Source organism: Spea bombifrons, chromosome 3 (genome assembly GCF_027358695.1).
Source record: "Spea bombifrons isolate aSpeBom1 chromosome 3, aSpeBom1.2.pri, whole genome shotgun sequence".
In the NCBI taxonomy this organism is placed as follows: domain Eukaryota; kingdom Metazoa; phylum Chordata; class Amphibia; order Anura; family Pelobatidae; genus Spea; species Spea bombifrons.
In genome coordinates, this window is record NC_071089.1 from 108,550,225 (window position 1) to 108,567,081 (window position 16,857).

Genomic DNA, 16,857 nt, shown 5'->3' on the forward strand with positions numbered 1-16,857 from the left:
TACACTACTAACAACAGGCACCAACACACACACACTAACACTAAAACATAAATGCATAAAGACATACACGTGCTTTTGCACCATATATTTATACATACATACACATACATACACACACACTCTAACACCATACACTTGTAACACCCTCACCATCTGTCCAATTTCCCACTCAAACCTCCTAATGGTTATAAGCTCACAGAAGGGTCCTCTTTTCCTCCTGTACCGGTGTCTTAATGTTATTAGCAATTTTATTTTAGTTCATTTTCCCAAACTCCAACAGAACCTGCTAGCGCTCTACAAACAGTTTGCAAACATTAGGTTCATTTATTCTTTTAACCAAACGCACCGATGTTTAAACTTTACATAGATAAAAATCATTACGTCTTTTTTTTTTTTTTGCATGCAAACAATAAGTAAAACTGTAATATAAGAAACAGAAAACCACTCCAGGTGGTATTTCCTGCAGAATCCAGTCACGTTAAATGAACAATATTTGCTGGCGTCGGTATAAATAGTTAATAGTACCCTTTCTATCAGATACAAGACAAACAAAAGGCCTGAACACAATACAATAAGATGAGCGGATACGTAAAAGGGAAAAGGTCCCGCTGCCGTCTTCTCTATGGAGCCATTCAAATCCCATAGAAACATTTAAATTACAGAGTTTTTTTCCTGCAAAATACTAAATTCAGTCTGAGAGGTTTCCTGACAGGCTGAATCAGCAGTACCGTTATTACATGCACACCCGCGCTTTAAAGTACATCCCAATGGGTAAATTCATCAATTTTGATGTTCACAGGCATGGTTGAAGAACCAGAAAACTACATAAAATACAGTAATGGCCTACCAAAACACTTTACAAACAAAAACAAAAAGAATATTAGATGCTTGGCCAACAGAAAAGAATGACATCCGCTGGCTGAGCAGTGATAACCGCGCTTAGATGTTTACTGCAGAAACATTATTGGTTCTTTTAGAGAAAAAAAGGTCATTGATCCAAGCATGTATTTCCATTTAAATAAGTTTAAAACATATACAAAATAACGCTGTCCTGCTTACTGAGCCCTGATTGGCTCATTCTTGTTGACGGCGATGCGGCTAAGATGTGTTATGGTCCTTCGGTGCTCGGCCCCTCGTGCAGCCTGTAGAAGGAGGAAGGTTATCCATCGGGTAACAGAAAACTCAATAGCATCTTCAAAAATGCTGCCATGCTTGAATGATGTACACAGAAGGCATTAGGTCCCAGCCCGGTCCCCACTCAGTATAAGGATCTGCACTGCAGATACTGTGTACGGTCTGATTTGGTAAAAGGCCATTGAGGATCCTGAGGGGTAAGGCACGGCGGGTGGCGCGATGCCCTCATAGGGCTATTCTGAAGGAACACGCGACTTCTCGGCTAACACAGCATCGAATGCGGTGGAGAGGACCTTGCAGATAGTCTGTGCTTGTTCCTGTATAAAAAGAAAACAACAAAAGGTTAACCAGAGTGTTTGCTCATGTGTGTACTGTGGTGCCCCCGATTATTTGATTTACTAAGTGGGGCAAAAAAAACAAACTTGCCACTCAATAGGGAGAAAACAATCTGCATTCCCTCTCGCACACCCCAGCACCCACATTTCAGTCTCACCGATCAATGCCTTCCCCTCCAAAACATATTTCAGTCCTCTGTGTGAAAGTTAACTATCCACCCAATGGCACATTTTATACTCGTACGGCATCCTCCTCCACTCATGGCCCTGCATGCGCGGCTTACCGATTACCCTCAACAAAGTGCTCTGCAACTAACACCACCACACCATTTATCATAACACAAAAGGCTCCGTGATCACGTGACACAGACGAAGTTGGACTGTTTTGGGGTGTATTCACCAAATCTGAGGTCTGCGGGACACTCCACTGACCATCATTATGACAGGACAAGCCCAGTGAGCCCTATTTAACGGAACAATGTCCACGATTCAGGCGAGACAAAAACACAGTCATTTCTTAAAGCACATGTTTTAGGAAGAGATTAAAATAATTTCATATGTATACGGCGGAGAGAGAGAAAGGTAAAGTGGGTGTGAGAGAAGGGTCTATTCACTAAATGGAGCGTAGACAAGAGAGTTGTAGTTTCACAATATTTTACAAAGGTCATAGGTACATAAGAACCCTAAGTGAGCTTCTGCTGCAGGAAGAGCATGTAATGTATAGTGAAATCGGTGAGATTTTCTTTAGTCTCCTTATATGTTGAATTATACATTATACAGGGCCAGCTCAGTCCCTCTTGCAAGTGTTGGCCCTTCATATTGAATAGTGAAGCAGGGGAGTGTAAAGCACAACTGACAACTCCACCTTTCAATGTATAAACCTCCAAAGCGCTTGTGGAACCGATGAACTTACCAAAGTGTGACACTGATACACCCACAAGCTGTACCGATCCTCGCAGGGATCTTTGGTCTTCAGAGCCAACAAGCTCTTTCCGGCCAGCAGCCCATCATCATAACACACCATGCTGACGATCAGATAGAGAGCATGTCTGTGTAAAACATCCTGAATTGGAAGAAAAAAAAACAGATAAAAACACAGTAACAATGTTGATGATTTTGGGGTGTGGCTCATCGTTGTTGAAACCTTGTCCCCGTATGACAACTCCCATCGCCTCCAGCCAGAATGTGCTTAAAGAAACGGCTTTCAATAAACAGCCGAAGAGCCATAGGCAGCATAGCGAGTATAATTACAATAAGAAACTCTTCAATTCTCCACGCTCAATCACAACCCTTCATGTAACCATGAAATGTTTCCCATTAAACAGGTTTACGTTAAAGAGAGTACGATGGCTTCAGAAATCCACAAGATGGAAGCAAACAATCTGATGTGTCTTTAAAGGCGATCACCCACAAACATACACACCCAGCATTATACAGTTTCTTAACGGTGGGATTTTTGGTTCTAGCTGTGCTGTGTACTCGGCTGTTACTTACGTACTGATCCGACGTAGACACCTTGATTCCGTACTTAGACACGACCATAGTGAATTCTTCTTCTGGAGGCATAAAAGGCAATTTACCATCTTGCTAAAAAGAGAAAAGGCAAAACCGTGTGATCCTCATTGTTAGGACTCGATCTATCATAAGCCGAAACAAAGACGTCTAGACTTCTTTCTCAAGGAATGACCTGGCGGAAGGGTTCCTGGTCTGCCCTGAGGATAGTGACCCCAACCTAAGCGAACGCCGCGGCATCTTATATATGTTACTCGCGTCACATCAAAGAAACGTGCCATTTCTCATTCCATATACTCAGGGCCGATTCAAGGCTCTGGTGGGCCCTGGGCCAACAATATAATAGTGGGCCCCCTTCCACCTGTAGTGGGGAGTACAGAAGCTGTAGGTGTGGGGACAGGGCTTTTATTTATAAAAAATATTCGAAGATGGCCGCTGGACGTGCAGCCGCGGGTGATTAAAAGTGCAGAGGGGGCCCCTGACCACATGTTTTTTTCTCCCATTCAGGGACACACTATGAAGCAGATGAGATCACACAAAGAAGTGTGTATATATGTATTTATACACTGATGCACACCGTCACATACACATAAAATACACTGTGACAAACTGACAAACACAGTCACACACATAGTCAAACATACCTGGCGCTGGCTGCAGCTTATTCTGAGTTGGTGTGAAGGAGGAACTCAGCCTATCAGGAGAGGCTTCTGAACTGTCAGGCAATCAGGAGAGTTGAGAAGTCTCTCCTGATTGGCTGAGACCTCCTTCATCCAGACTCCTCATTCCGGGACAAGGCATTGTCCAGAATTGAGGCTGCACGGAACTGTCCCGGGCAATCAGGGACATGTGGTCACCCTAGCCCCAAACCAGCAGTATGACTGCCAGGGGGCCCCAGAAGGTTAGTGGGCCCTGGGCAAATGCCCACTTTGCCCGCTGAATAAAGCGGCCTTGCATATACTATGCTAGAGTAGAAAGTGTGCCCACGACCTTATCGCACATGCATCTAAAGGCCAAGCGCCAGACAATAAAACCACTGATTGCATCTCGCAAACCCCGTCACCCCCTGAAAAGGCAGTACCCCAGCCAGACGCCTCCCGGCAAACATTACTCTCACTGATCCAATGAAACATGTACTAATAAACAGATCCAATGGCGTTCTCTGCATTCCCCGTACCTGCGCCACATCGATATAATTTATCAGATCCAAGGGTCCCTGGAGATTATCACAGTCTTCTGGTTTGAGCTTTTCAATAGATCCTACATACTTCACCCGGAACTCAGCACATGCCTCGGAATTGCCACTTCCTTGCCCTGCAGACACCAGACAGGAATGGGTTAATGTGACAAAAACACAGCAGGGATGTATTACTAAGCCACGTATACCTTTCCTGCGCAGCGCCGTGCCCATCAGTGACTGCTTCACCTGCACATCATGGCCATGTATGCTCTGGTGTATGTGTCACGTATGCTCTGGTGTATGTGTCACGTATGCTCTGGTGTATGTGTCACGTATGCTCCACCGGTGGGCTGTACAGGAAGTCTACTTCCTGCGTGTCTCTCATGCGTTACAGCGAGATTTTTAAAGGCATAGTCACTCTTATATTTATTTATTCATTTTTGGGGGTTAATGGGTTTTCTTCTGCTTTTAGTGATTAACATACAATGGTTTGCGTAAGAACCGCTTACCGAAGCTCTTGGCCGAGTCTGTGTCCAGGCTAGCCACGGTGCTGGATCTGGATAGTCCCCCGAGGCTGGAATCTACAGACTATAAGAGAAGCATCACATCTGACAATTATATGGAAAACAAATGTTTTACAAGTCACAGGCCCCACGTCCCTCCCTTCCTGAACACCCTTAGATGCTGCGGGCGTATTATTATTATTATTATTATCTTTTATTTATATAGCGCATACAGTGCTAAAATGAGTTATGAGGTTGACCCCTGGGTCTTGGAGATCATGGCACGGACTTCATCGAAAACTGTCACAGTTACAGCTTTTATAATGTTTAACTTAGAACTATAACGTGCCTTTTGGGGGTTTTCAGTGGAATAGTTTGGGAGATTTTGGTGTAATAGTGTGCGCATGTGTGCGATATTGTAGCCTAGGAAGCTGAAATTGGTGGCAGAAGGTGACAAAACTAGCATAACAATGTCCTGGCCATCTCCGTTCCACCTTTCTGAAGGCACCACAGCCATCAGCTTCCTCCAGACTGGCCAGCATAATGTACCGGTTAAATCTAGTGCCCTGTACAGCGGCACATCCCCATGTTTAATTACACCGCATAAGCAATGTATGAGTAATAAATATATATATCTGTACACCAGAGATGGCAGAACCCTAGAAACCGACTCCTAAGATCATCGTACAAACCTTGCTCTTCGTACTTATTTCACTGCTCTGAGAACTGCTGCTGCTGTGTCTTTTCTTCCCTTTCCGGAACATTCTTTATCATGGTTCCATCCAGATGTTCCTGAACAAAAAAAAAATGTAAAAAAAATAAAAATTAAATAAAAACCCACACACGGTTAGAATGTGGACTGGAACCCGAGTCGCCTTAATGATAGGAACACCGTGTACACCCCAAACCGGGGAAGTACCACCTCCAACCCCCTATACTACCGTGACAGCCACCCAAACCAGGGAAGTACCACCCCCAATACTACCGTGACAGCCACCCAAACCGGGGAAGTACCACCTCCAACCCCCTATACTACCGTGACAGCCACCCAAACCAGGGAAGTACCACCCCCAACCCCCAATACTACCGTGACAGCCACCCAAACCGGGGAAGTACCACCTCCAACCCCCAATACTACAGTGACAGCCATTCACTCCTTGACATTAACATATGCTCAGCGTATTTAAATTCCATCACTGTTAACCCCTGCCGCTTCTGCGGGAAGGCTGCTGTTCTTATAGACCATCCTCTCGGAGACATAATACTATGTAACATGACCTACTGCCCTTGCATTTGGAAACCTTCTCTTCTAAGTTTTGTCTAAATATGATTTTCAATACTTTACACAACAAGCCAGTGGTTTTGCATCAATAGCCAATATTAACAGACTGACTCAATTACACTGATAAGTGACAAATGATGTCATAATATACTGGGGGTGATCATATAAAAATTATAGAGCTTGCACGGAATTAACCAGATCGACAAACAAATCAATCTACAAATGCAGACTAATAACGTGTGATAATTATCCTTTTTCCTAGGGCTCGGTCTGCTTACTGTTTATTTCCATTTCTGTTAATGTACAGACAGGCGCCATCTTTCCCACTCGTATACGCCATCTAAACGACGTTAAATTCTCACGGAAAAACAGAAAAGGCGAAGATCTGAAAAAGTCATTTTAATGGTTTCCATGGAGACCTGCGGCTGCCATTATAGGCAAGCTTATTACCTGCGGGTCACCCGTACTGCTCACAGACCCCGGGAACATCGCTTACCGCCTGTTTTACTTCAAAGAGAGGTTTATTCATTAAAGTGAGAGTTCTGTTTCAACTCCTTGACTTTACTATTCATTATGAAGGGCCAACCCCAGAGACCTTCTGCTGCAGGATGAGCCTGGCTGGCCCTGTATAATGTATTTTCCTCACTCATTGAACTATACATTATACAGGGCCAGCTCAGCCAGTTTTGCCCTTCATAATGAAAAGTACAGTAAAGGAGTTGAAACCACAACTCTCCATTTAGCGAATAAACCCCACCGTGGGGTTGAATCCCTTCCTTAGACAGATGCCCCCCGGGAGAAGTAAGGCCGTAAGATTAGAACCTGGCAGGTTATGCAGTATAACGGCGCAGCCATGCAACCCCAAAGCAAGAGACAGGCTGTTAGAAAGCAGTCATGTTGTGTTAAATAGCGCTACTGCAAGGAGTAATGGGAGATACCCCTTCCTGGGTGGTGGGTACCTGGAGGGGGTATGCTCTCCGGTCTCACCTCTCCGGCCGGTGGCGGGGTCACTGCAGGAAAGTGCCAATTCCAGACTCTGCGACTTCGGCAGGCGGAACGGAGAGATTGGTGCAATGTACAACGGAAGTGGCGGCCAAAGCAAGAGGAAGGACTGTAGGAGCGGCGTCTGTGGCGGACCGGAAGTTAGAGTCTCGGGCATGGAGAGAGAAAGAACCTGAAAATGTCTGTGAAAAGAAAAGCGGAGGGAGCGGTGCCGGCGGAGGAGAGCGACCAGCTTCTGATTAGACCCCTGTGAGTGGAGGACATACCCGTACTGATCTACGCCCCGTGCGAACGCCTTGTACACAGCGCTGCCGCATAGTGGGGAGTGTTTACCTTCTCACCCCCGGTACCGGCGTTGATACGGAGTACACTATCCAGCAGCGAGCGGGATACATCGAGCGCTTTCCGTGGCCTGTTACATTAACGAGCTTGGCTTTTGTTGTGCTTGGTCGGGACTACAAAGAGCTCTCTGCTTCCCACATGGGGCCATTGGTGACAGTGAAAGCTTTATTATCATCTGGGGAGAGATTATTTCCAAAATGCAGAACCAGCGACTTCCCTTAAATGTTTAGTATTCTCAGAGAGGGAGACGGGGTAAAAACTTTACTGAGAGAGTGGTAGATACATGGAACAGCCTCCCATCATAAGTAGAAGGGTGTTATATAGTAAGATCATTTAAGAATCCATGGGATCTGAGAATAGACTGAGGACTGATTAAGGTCTGAGTCCTTACATCAGGAGAAACCTGTGTACAGGCAAAGCTCTATCAGCGAGTGCCGTGAAAGGGGCTGAGCGATGCTGCTGGGCGGCTCAGACCTGCGCGTACGACCAGTATTGCAATCAAAGCAGTGGTTACTGTTTAAAGAGTGTCTGGTTTGGCTCACCTGACATAGCAGCAGGTAGAAGGCAGATAGGCCACTTTTTATTATTATTTTTTTAATAATATTTCTGTATCGGTAATAAATGACATTAATTATATTGCTATTACAGCGGTGCCGGACAGGAGGTCGGGAGGTCATGTATCATTTTAGAATTCAAAGGAAGAAAAATCATGGTAAGTGTTTTATACATATATATATATATATATATATATAAATATATATATAGTTGGCTATAGAATCTGGCGGCTCGTAAGAACCACGTGGACGATACCGCAGTGGCTGCTGGGAATTGTAGTGTAACATTACTTGGAGGACTGCACGTACTTCAGGTTGTAAAGCACTAAAGGGGTAGTAAAGATTTGGATGCGTTGTAATTTCTCCCTTGCTGTCTGGTTCTGGATTTTGTTGTGTGTCTCCGTTTAATAATGTGACTTCTTTGTTCTCAGCTGGACTGCGGGATCCACCCCGGTCTGGAAGGAATGGACGCTCTCCCATACATCGACTTGATTGATCCGGCAGATATTGATCTTCTCCTGATAAGTCAGTAAGTTCTCTCCAAGGCAGCGCAGTAAGTAGTTGGCGGTATGTTTGCCGTACTCCGCTGCAGTCTAAGAACTTAGCCCGGCCATTCTTGTCTTAAGCAAACCCCGTATATGAACTTAGTGAATTAGCAGGCGAGGTATGGGTAGAAGCATTTAAATATTTAAGAATCAGACAGCTCAGCGGCATATTCACAGTCAGAACGTAATAACATAATGTGTGCCAGAATAATGCTTATAACAATAATAATAATAATGATTGCTCCTCCAGCTTCCATCTGGATCATTGTGGTGCCCTGCCATGGTTCCTGCAGAAAACCAGCTTTAAAGGAAGGACGTTTATGACCCACGCCACCAAGGCTATTTACAGATGGCTGCTGTCAGATTATGTAAAGGTTAGGTGAGTCCCGTGCCGCCTCCTCTGGTTCCACGGAATCAGTCTGTTTTGTCTTTAAAGGATGATGTGCGTATAAATGTTCGCGTATTATTGGGCTGTGGCCTGTTTTCTTCCGTTTCCACCCCAAGCCAGGCTGGTCGCTTTATCCATCGTGTTAAAAACATACGTTCCTTTCCCCCTTATCCACAGTAATATATCAGCAGATGATATGCTGTACACAGAAACCGATCTGGAAGAAAGTATGGACAAAATCGAGACGATCAACTTCCATGAAGTGAAGGAGGTGGCAGGAATCAAGTTTTGGTGTTACCACGCAGGGCATGTTCTCGGAGCAGCCATGTTTATGATAGAGATAGCTGGCGTCAAGGTACTTGAAGCTTCACATCGCCTTTATTGCATGGCATGAAAATGCTTGTATAGATTTTTAATGTATACATATAGGGGATGCACCTTACACATACAACATTTGTTTTTTTTAAATGTATTTGTTTTTTCTCTATCCATATATATGGTGCATTCATGTTAAAATATTGACATTTAAAGAGGGACATGTCATCGTATCCACACAGTGCTATAACGTATTACGGATTCAGACGTCCGAGCAGAGTGCTCAAGCCTGTCAAAGTCATATTATACTATTAATCTCCTATTTCTTGGCTGTGCTTTAATTTATTCTCCCAATGCTATCTGCTTTGTAATTACCTGTGTGGAGTAATGATCCTCTCTTGCTTTTCAGATCCTTTACACCGGTGATTTCTCCAGACAAGAAGACAGACATCTGATGGCCGCAGAGATCCCAAACATAAAACCCGACATCCTTATCATCGTAATTATCATTTCATTTCCTTTGGTTTGCTGGTATAATAATATGAGGACGGGATAGTTGGAAGTAAAGAGAATGAAGAGAGGGGATTTTATATAATATAATTACACTCAATGTTCTGTACCCTCCGCATTATTTGTACTGATCTTTTGTTATGTACCATTTTGTTTCTATGCAGGAATCCACTTATGGTACTCATATACACGAGAAGAGGGAGGAGAGGGAAGCGCGTTTCTGTAATACCGTCCATGACATCGTGAACAGAGGAGGAAGGGCCCTCATCCCTGTGTTTGCTCTGGGAAGAGCACAGGAACTCCTCTTAATTCTAGGTAAAGGGTTTCTTTCTGAACTCTGTATTTTGGAAATAACCCTAAATTCTTGCGTTGGTTTAATTCCAGTCTTTTCACATTTAATTGTCATTCTGCTTGTCCTAATTCACAACCAGACGAGTACTGGCAGAATCACCCGGAGCTTCATGACATTCCCATATACTATGCTTCATCCCTGGCCAAGAAGTGCATGGCCGTGTACCAGACCTACGTGAATGCCATGAATGACAAGATCCGCAAACAGATCAATATCAACAACCCCTTTGTGTTCAAACACATCAGCAACCTTAAGGTTAGTAGAGATCGAAAGGAGCATCCAGTCCTGTTATATGTAAACCACGTGTTATATTTTGCATAGAACGTAAACACTCGGCTATTATATCAAACCTTTTTATTCATCCATACACTTAAGCCTGTCAGTCACAGTATTTTTCCATTTCAAACATTCTATTGTTTAACACAGTTGGGTTTATTCGCTGTACTGGGGGCTGGCAGAAACGTTCTGGTTTCAATATGGAAAATTCACAATGCATTCTAAATGGCTGCCTCTGGGAAGCTTCTCTTGTATAAAACATAACTATATTATTGACCTGACTTTAAAGAAATCTCAGTGATTTTATATAGGACTAGCCAAGCTATGCTTTAAGCAGAAGTTCACTGGGTTGGTCCTTGAAATGAGGTCAAGGAGAAACTGCAACTCTTCTGTCAACTCTCTCCTTTGTGAATAAGCACCTGTCTAATGTTCTTTTTCTCTGCTTACATCTACTAAGTTAACATTGCTTATTCTGTTTTCAGATCACCCTTTACTTATGTTACGAATGTATGTTGGTTGCTCTTTGCATACTGTGTCTGACTTAACGCTCAATTGTTGCTTTTTATTGCTGAATTGTAATAACTCTTTTCAGTCATCACTATTATTATTGTTATTGTTATTGTTGCTATTTGGGGCAGTGGGCCTGAGCGTTAGTCTCCACACCCTTTGGTCATCATAAGTTAGAATGTTAGCTCTGTGGGCAAAGCCCATAAACTGTAACTGCAGCCAGCAATTTTAATGGAATATCAAAATCTACGTATCATTGAAATAAGCAGTTGCGTGTAACCGTAATGTGGAGGGGTGACCCCACTTGATGTATCGCAGTACACTTAAACTGTTTAGTATTAGCTACATTGTTCAAAAACAAGTTTGATCCTTTGTTTTCTGTCACCTATATACGGGTTATTGGGTGCTGTTAAAATGACAATGTATTTAATGTTTTGTGTTTTCAGAGCATGGATCATTTTGATGACATTGGCCCAAGCGTGGTGATGGCGTCCCCTGGTATGATGCAGAGCGGTCTGTCCAGGGAGCTTTTTGAGAGCTGGTGCACCGACAAAAGAAATGGTGTGATTATAGCTGGCTACTGCGTGGAGGGAACACTTGCCAAAGTGAGTTTAGAAATCCCACACATCTGAACATTTCTACTGCTTGTTTTTAAACCGGAAAGCAAAATCTTCCTGTCAAACTGAGTAAACCAGTAATTTGTCCCCCGCTGACCCTGCAAGTCTTCGTGAAATATTTGTATATTATAATTTATTATAGAAAAAAAATGAATGTAATAACCTACGGGTGCCACTCGGCACTATAAGTGAAATGATAATGAAACGTTTACTCTCGGGTATTCTGCAGGCCTGGGCTAGTCAGTGGGCAGACCAGGTAAATGTCTTCAGTTGCCCACCATGTACCTGTATTGCCTCCTGTGCGGTAGATCCTGCCTTGCATTGTGTTAGTGCGTTGTGTGGCCACATGTATGCGGCAGAGAGTCACATGGATGCTATTTTATCGGCTGCTTGTTTAGTATTTCAGAAATCTTTTTTTAAATCTGTCTTTGGTGTTTAAGCATACCCGGCCAGCCCTATCCATTCATCAGCAGGTGTTTTTTTTTTTTCTTGCTTTAATGAAAATCCCTGTTCCCACAGCACATTATGTCAGAACCTGAAGAAATCGCCACCATGTCTGGCCAAAAACTACCACTGAAGATGTCTGTGGATTACATCTCGTTCTCGGCGCATACGGATTACCAGCAAACCAGCGAGTTTATCCGGGCCCTGAAACCTCCTCATGTGGTTAGTATCTCAGCCCGATGCCTAATGCTTTGTGTTATCAAATAATTGGTAGAAGTAATCTTCTGTTTTATAAGATAACGCAGTTGCATATTACTAGTGAATGTGCCATTTTTAAACTCTTACCATTTATAGTAAAGAGAGTATGATAGTAGACCCTCAATGCCTGTGTAACGCCACGGCCCCTCGAGGTGATGTACTCAGGTTGTCGCATGTGATCTGTGTAGATATTGGTGCACGGTGAGCAGAATGAAATGGCGCGGCTCAAAGCTGCTCTCATCCGAGAGTACGAAGACAATGAAGAAGTTGACATAGAGGTCCACAATCCTAGAAACACAGAAGCTGTGACGCTAAACTTCAGAGGAGAGAAGCTGGCCAAGGTAAGGTGTGATTGTGAAAGGCTGGACGCATCGGGATTCGTATCCCACCGTATCCCGTTTTATGCTGTAAGACCGCTGTGCTCTTCCCCAGATCCCCTCCCTTTCGATTTGCTTTTGATCTTCACAATTTCTAACGCGTCTCGTTTGCATTATACACACAAGCTCTGATTCAAATACGACCTTGTGTTCCTTTTGTCAGGTAATGGGTTGTCTTGCAGACAAGAAACCAGAACAGGGCCAAAGAATTTCAGGAATCCTCGTCAAGAGAAACTTTAACTATCATATTCTTTCCCCAAGCGACCTTTCCAGTAAGTGAAGCTTCTTCAGTAGTTCCATCGTAACTTTTCATGGGTGACGGCTCAGTGTATGCTGCAGCTTCTTGCCTCTGCTAGCTGTTTATCTGTTTTCTCAGACTATGCTTGTACTATTCTGTATGGAATAATGATTCTTCTTTCTCATCTGCAGGTTACACAGATCTCGCCATGAGCACTGTGACGCAGACACAAGCCATTCCATACACTGGTCCTTTTAATCTCTTGTCTTACCAGCTACAGCAAATTACAGGTATAAGGTTTCAGAGTCTTTGCTCGCACCTAAAACAGAACCATTTTCTAAAGCTTAGTGAATAAATACATCAAGGTTTCTCTATGGTATAGGATTATTAATGAGATTGGAGGATACACTTTTATTAGGCAGACATTGAATTTGATACTCTCAATCAGGCTACCCAAATCTACTATGGGACCAGAAAGAATACCCCTGACAAAGCCGTGTTTCCTGTTGGTGAAAGATGTGTCGGTTTTTGTTTGCTTGTGTTTGATTATTGAGAGCTAGAGTAGCAATAGAGTCTCCATAATTATATTGGTTAGTGGACAGCTCTGAGCGAGGATCTTTACTATATAGTGCCGGGTAATGTATATAGGTTTAATGTAGGATGTAGTAGATATAGGGCAGATGTGTTTGCAGGGGGCTAGTATTTTCTGGTCCCACGGTAGATTTAGGTAGCCTGCAGTGAGAAAACTGGGGGTCTATCAAGTGTGTCCTCCGATCAAATACTTGTAAGCTTGCTAGCCGGGCTAATGTATCGGTCTGTCTTAGTAATAATATACACTTAGTAATCCTATCTGATAGAGATAACTTGACATATTTACTCACCATTCTGTTTTTGATTTCTGTAAGGAAGGTTAGGAGTTTTTTTTTTCTGTTTTTTTTAGTGACTTGGTTAACTAAGTTTGGGGCTTCATTTCACCTTCTTACCCCGTTAAGACAAGGAGTGGTGTTTATTCTTTTCAAGGCATCCATTCCTATGCTGTGGGTAAATAACATTTGGATGCAAAGTTTGAGAAGTGGACTTGTCACTGTGGTAACAAGTTAATTGGTCCAATCAACCGGAACCAAATGTAATTAAATTACATCAAAAGTACAAAATTAAAAGCCCTATTTACGATAATCATCTATACGCGTTGCCATTTATATAAATAATTGCAGCATCAAGCAATCATCCTGTAGGGTGATGGAGAACAGAAGGGTCTTGACATACGTACACTTCTCTGCAGCTGGGACGTGTTTGAAATGTAATCAGATTGCTTTCCCTTTCAGGAGAGGTGGAAGAAATTGAAGTGAATGAGAAAGAAGCCCTGCAGGTGTTCAAGGCCGTCACTGTGATTAAGGAGCCCGGCATGGTCATGCTGGAGGTGAGCAGGGGGATACTGGTCCTTAGGGGGGCTGCGTATACCTGATTTAAGTTATCTTCAAGGAGTAACCAGTAGTGCGCTGAACCTCTAGATGTGACTCTTATTTAATATGGGATCATTTAAACAACTGATAAGAAGCACGATAGATCATACATATGATTGGTTGTTTTATTCTAAGCCATGCATTTTTTTCTGTCAGTGGGTTGCAAATCCATCAAACGACATGTATGCAGACACTGTGATAACGGTGATATTGGAACTTCAATCAAACCCCAAAATACAGAAAGGTACGTGCCCTTTCCCATTCCTGTGTATTGAAGCCAGAATTATACAGATGGCGCCTCTCAATGGGTTTATTTATACTAAATCCTCAGGAATAACCCCATTAGCATGCGCAGGCTGTACAAGTTTATGGGAGGTAGAGGACCGTAGCATCATGTGGTTGATAATTGCCTAAAAAATGCAGAAATGCTCGCAGCTTATCCGAACACAAATCTAGCAAAAATTCTGACGTTAGCGTCTTCCCTCGATACCTTGTTCTTCACCAGGTTCGTTGGCCCCGTAGATTAGACACTTTGTCGAAGCCCTGGTTTTACTACATAGCCCCTTGAGTGTTCGTTTTAAACACATTCTGTGATGTATATGTTTGGGTATCCATTCCTAGGCAAATTGTTTAATAATTTATTGCCATTATAATTGTCATGATTTATTTATTTTTATTAATCCTTGTTTTCTCTTTTTCCAGCTGCTGCTCACCAAGTCACAAAGCCTGTGGACATGGAAAGTTACAGCAAAAAGCTGGAGATAATGCTACAGTAAGTCACCAAGACCCCGATGTGCATTATGAAATTAATGCTGCATATTTATACGTATTTAGTTTTCTTACCTCTGCTACATCGCTTGGGCCACTAGTGTATTTGTATCTGAGTTCTGTACCATACACACTTCACAGATTATTTGTATTTCCATAGAGTTGAAATGTTAACGAAATGGGTCTAAATCTAGAGGGTCAGACGCTTAAAAGTAATGTAAGGAAGTTTTACAGAGAGGTGGAGGATAAGTGGCTCCCAGCAGAAATGGTAGAAGGCAATATAGTGAGAAGTATACCGTTGTGCATTGGATGGCCATATGCCGAGACAAAGGACTGATTAAGGTTTTAGGTTCTTGCAGCAAGAACTAATAGGCAGACTAGATGAGCGAATGGTTCTCATCTTCCTTCATATTCTGTCTTTGTTATAGTTGAGCTCTATGCTGTGGAATTATTAGCTGTGGCAGCAGTAACCGCCTGTGCTGTATGACGCCAGCCATGGCTGATGACAAAGCAGAGCTCCCTGCAACCCCAATAATGTCCCAAACCTTTATTATCTCAGAACATAATACTCTGCGTGATCTGTTATGGGATTTTAAGCGTGAGACTTCGGTGTGTGCGGTTATTCCTGCCCATGTTTCACCCCCGGAGACCTTTTCTGTGTTTGTTTTCAGGGATATTTTTGGTGAAGACTGTATAAGCGCAAAGGATGGATCGACTATTACAGTGACAGTTGATGGGAAGACTGCTGTTCTTTCTTTGGAAACCAGGGTAAGCAAGCAAGCAAGCAAGACATTTTAAGGCATTCGGGATTATTCATAAAGCCAAATCTGGTTCAAGTTTCAAAAGCAGTGCAATCACCATAGCAACCAGTGGGATTATCCAATTACAGGGGATATTCCGTTGACTTTATTCCGCTTTTTAGAAATACTCCCCGAATATTTAAGAGTTAATCACGTAAACAAAATACATTATTCAACAAAGCATAAGTAATCAGCCTTTCATATTTTGTGTTTTAAATTATCCAGCTGTTTTTTTTTTTTTAAATATTTGTAATATGGGATTTGCAGTTTTATTTCTTGACTGTTATCCCAGCATGCTGCTGGCCTCTTCTTTTTGGACCGATTCTATTTTTTGGTGTTTATTACCCAGTATGTCCCCTAAATGTTCTGCTTCCTCCCCCAGGTGGTGGAGTGTGAAGAAGGGATCGATGAAGACGAGACTCTGCGGGAACTGGTGCAGCTGGCAGCACAGAGACTTTATGATGCCCTCGGGCCGGCAAATCTATAAGCAAACTAAAAAATATATAGTCACAGAGATCATCTATGAACACGTTCTACAATATCGTCAAAGAACATGCTGTACAATATAGTTCTGTTCCATACACAAAAAATCTGTTTTTGTTTTTTAATAATTAGTGGTCATTGTAATTCTTTTTCTGATTTCAGTTAAGTTACTAAAAGAAAATAATTTATCAATAAACATATAATGTTTTGGTATAATGTTTCCAATTTCTGTTCTACCTGTCTCCTTAATGGCTAGTTTATGGGTCACTCCGGGCATCATAGTGTGTGTGTGTGTGAAGTCTTCGCATTGATTTCAAAGGAAGCAATTTCCTGCTACTGATTGGCTGCTTAAACTGTCAATCAGTGACAGGAACAAACTCATTTCATTGAAAGGACTTTGCTGCCACTGACTGACAGCTTAAACAGCCAATCAAGAGAGTTGGGATCATTGAGGACTAAAGAAGGTTGTGTTTTTTTTTGGTGTCGCCTATATTTTTTTTTTATTTTTTTTTATTTATTTATGAAAATATAAACATATACAAACATTTAAGACTTGACATATAAGAGGATAATATACAAAGATAAATATAATATAAGAGGTTCAAAGATTCCCTTATTTAAGACTGATCCCGCTTATTTTCAGAATGATTATCAGAAACAGGGGGTCTCAAT

General features: G+C 42.6%; 2 protein-coding genes across 3 annotated transcripts; one reads left to right on the forward strand and one right to left on the reverse strand.

The window, feature by feature from the left end:
- Window positions 1–1,047: 1,047 nt before the first annotated feature.
- On the reverse strand, window positions 1,048–7,035 carry ITGB1BP1 (integrin subunit beta 1 binding protein 1). 2 transcript variants are annotated; one of them, XM_053458842.1, is made up of 7 exons: window positions 6,934–7,035; window positions 5,357–5,456; window positions 4,671–4,749; window positions 4,159–4,295; window positions 2,964–3,056; window positions 2,383–2,532; window positions 1,048–1,451 (listed from the first exon to the last, which is right to left on the reverse strand). In XM_053458842.1, the coding sequence occupies exons 2-7, from the start codon at window positions 5,426–5,428 to the stop codon at window positions 1,368–1,370; spliced, it is 615 nt and encodes a 204-aa protein (XP_053314817.1). In that variant the 5' UTR covers window positions 5,429–5,456; window positions 6,934–7,035; the 3' UTR covers window positions 1,048–1,367. The 2 variants fall into 2 exon arrangements, with proteins under 2 accessions (XP_053314817.1, XP_053314816.1); XM_053458841.1 differs by having other exon boundaries at window positions 6,906–7,035.
- On the forward strand, window positions 7,028–16,419 carry CPSF3 (cleavage and polyadenylation specific factor 3). Its single transcript, XM_053458833.1, has 18 exons — window positions 7,028–7,197; window positions 7,939–8,002; window positions 8,276–8,373; window positions 8,640–8,768; window positions 8,955–9,132; window positions 9,502–9,591; window positions 9,767–9,917; window positions 10,034–10,209; window positions 11,184–11,342; window positions 11,874–12,020; window positions 12,245–12,397; window positions 12,597–12,705; window positions 12,863–12,961; window positions 13,997–14,091; window positions 14,291–14,378; window positions 14,837–14,906; window positions 15,574–15,670; window positions 16,085–16,419. The coding sequence occupies exons 1-18, from the start codon at window positions 7,127–7,129 to the stop codon at window positions 16,187–16,189; spliced, it is 2,079 nt and encodes a 692-aa protein (XP_053314808.1). The 5' UTR covers window positions 7,028–7,126; the 3' UTR covers window positions 16,190–16,419.
- Window positions 16,420–16,857: the final 438 nt, after the last annotated feature.